This window comes from Bipolaris zeicola, assembly GCF_000523435.1.
Source record: "Bipolaris zeicola 26-R-13 unplaced genomic scaffold scaffold_782, whole genome shotgun sequence".
Taxonomy (NCBI): Eukaryota; Fungi; Ascomycota; class Dothideomycetes; order Pleosporales; family Pleosporaceae; genus Bipolaris; species Bipolaris zeicola.
Window position 1 is genome coordinate 1 of NW_006912831.1, and position 1294 is coordinate 1294.

General features: G+C 45.5%; 2 protein-coding genes across 2 annotated transcripts; both read left to right on the forward strand.

Moving 5' to 3' along the window:
* Nucleotides 1–357: 357 nt before the first annotated feature.
* Nucleotides 358–621, forward strand: COCCADRAFT_113859 (uncharacterized protein; the record flags this gene model as incomplete). The annotated part of the gene is made up of 1 exon (XM_007720889.1): nucleotides 358–621. A coding segment is annotated over one exon (264 nt), but the record flags the coding sequence as incomplete, so codon positions are not given.
* A 172-nt stretch (nucleotides 622–793) lies between these two features.
* On the forward strand, nucleotides 794–1137 carry COCCADRAFT_10618 (uncharacterized protein; the record flags this gene model as incomplete). Its single annotated transcript, XM_007720890.1, has 2 exons — nucleotides 794–803; nucleotides 986–1137. The coding sequence occupies 2 exons, from the start codon at nucleotides 794–796 to the stop codon at nucleotides 1135–1137; spliced, it is 162 nt and encodes a 53-aa protein (XP_007719080.1).
* Nucleotides 1138–1294: the final 157 nt, after the last annotated feature.

Consider the following 1294-nt stretch of genomic DNA (forward strand, 5'->3'; position numbering starts at 1 on the left):
ATCAAAGAATACAGACGTCTTCGAGATAAGTTAGGCCAAGTAGAAGCGCATATCACTAAGACTATACAACAGGAACTACTGTATCATATTAAAGANAAGGCAACAGTCCACGATCAGATTAAGACACTACAAGATCTCTTCTCTCCCACTACGTCCGATATNGAATATCGAGTGCAGAAGGACTACAAAGCGGCCAAGATTCTACATGCTCGACGATCGAACGTTAAAGACTAGTGCAACGAGTTTCTCACAGCATACAGTAGAGCAAAGCAACTCGATCTGCCTGAAGTACACGGATTTCGAGCACACAAGGACCTTCTTCGAGCTATCAAGCAAGTAGACGCTGCATACGCTGCCAGCGCGTCACTCGACATATTCAAAGCTGAGGAGAACTGGAACTCAGATCGCAGCAAGCCGATACCTCATCAATCTCAGCTCTCTACCGTTCTTGCAGAATACCTACGCTACTATCGTACAACCTACTCAAGAAAGGCAAACATCCACGGAGGCACCTTTGCAGCTACAATAAATGGCCAGCTATCTCCTTACAACAAGAAACGATCGAGAGATAACTTAAGTAGACTAATAAAGCCCTGCCTCTGCGGCGACAGTCACTTCTAGGGTCAATGCCAGTACATTAATACAGCACTCTAGCAACGCGGATTCGTCGTAGACCCTGAAAAAGCCAAGAAGATTGCTGACTTCGAGGCTAAGGATAGCCGTGGAGTACTAAACAAGATTCGGGAAAAGAATCGACGCTTTAAGAAGTATAAGACTAGAGACGGTAGCAAGCATGGTAAAGCGTCAGACTCCGATTCGATAGAAATTGACGCAGGAGACCCACTAGCTGAACATTCCCTGCACGAAGCATATGCCGTCTTCTTTTCTGCGTTTAATAACTAGAGAGCGTCTTAATAATATCCACTTATCTACTCATGAACATTGGATCTAGCTACTGATATTTACATCTGTAATAACCCTGTAGAGTTTAAGTGGAAAGCTCTAGCAGCTGACGACGACGTCGTACTCGCAGGAGAAACTGAGACGAAAATCGAGGCATGGGGTGAAGTCAACCTGCCTCTATCAACACCAAGTGGCATCAAGACAACGACGCTGAAGCGCGTGGCTCTGATCTAATCCTTCTTCACTAGCCTTGTCTCGCTATTACGCCTCTCCTTATTAGATATCTACTTCGACTTAGGAAGAAATATCCTATATAGAGCTGTCAACGATGCTCGCGAGGATGTTGCAAGCCTTACCCGATTAGGAGGCCATTGGCTAGTCGTGCATCGCA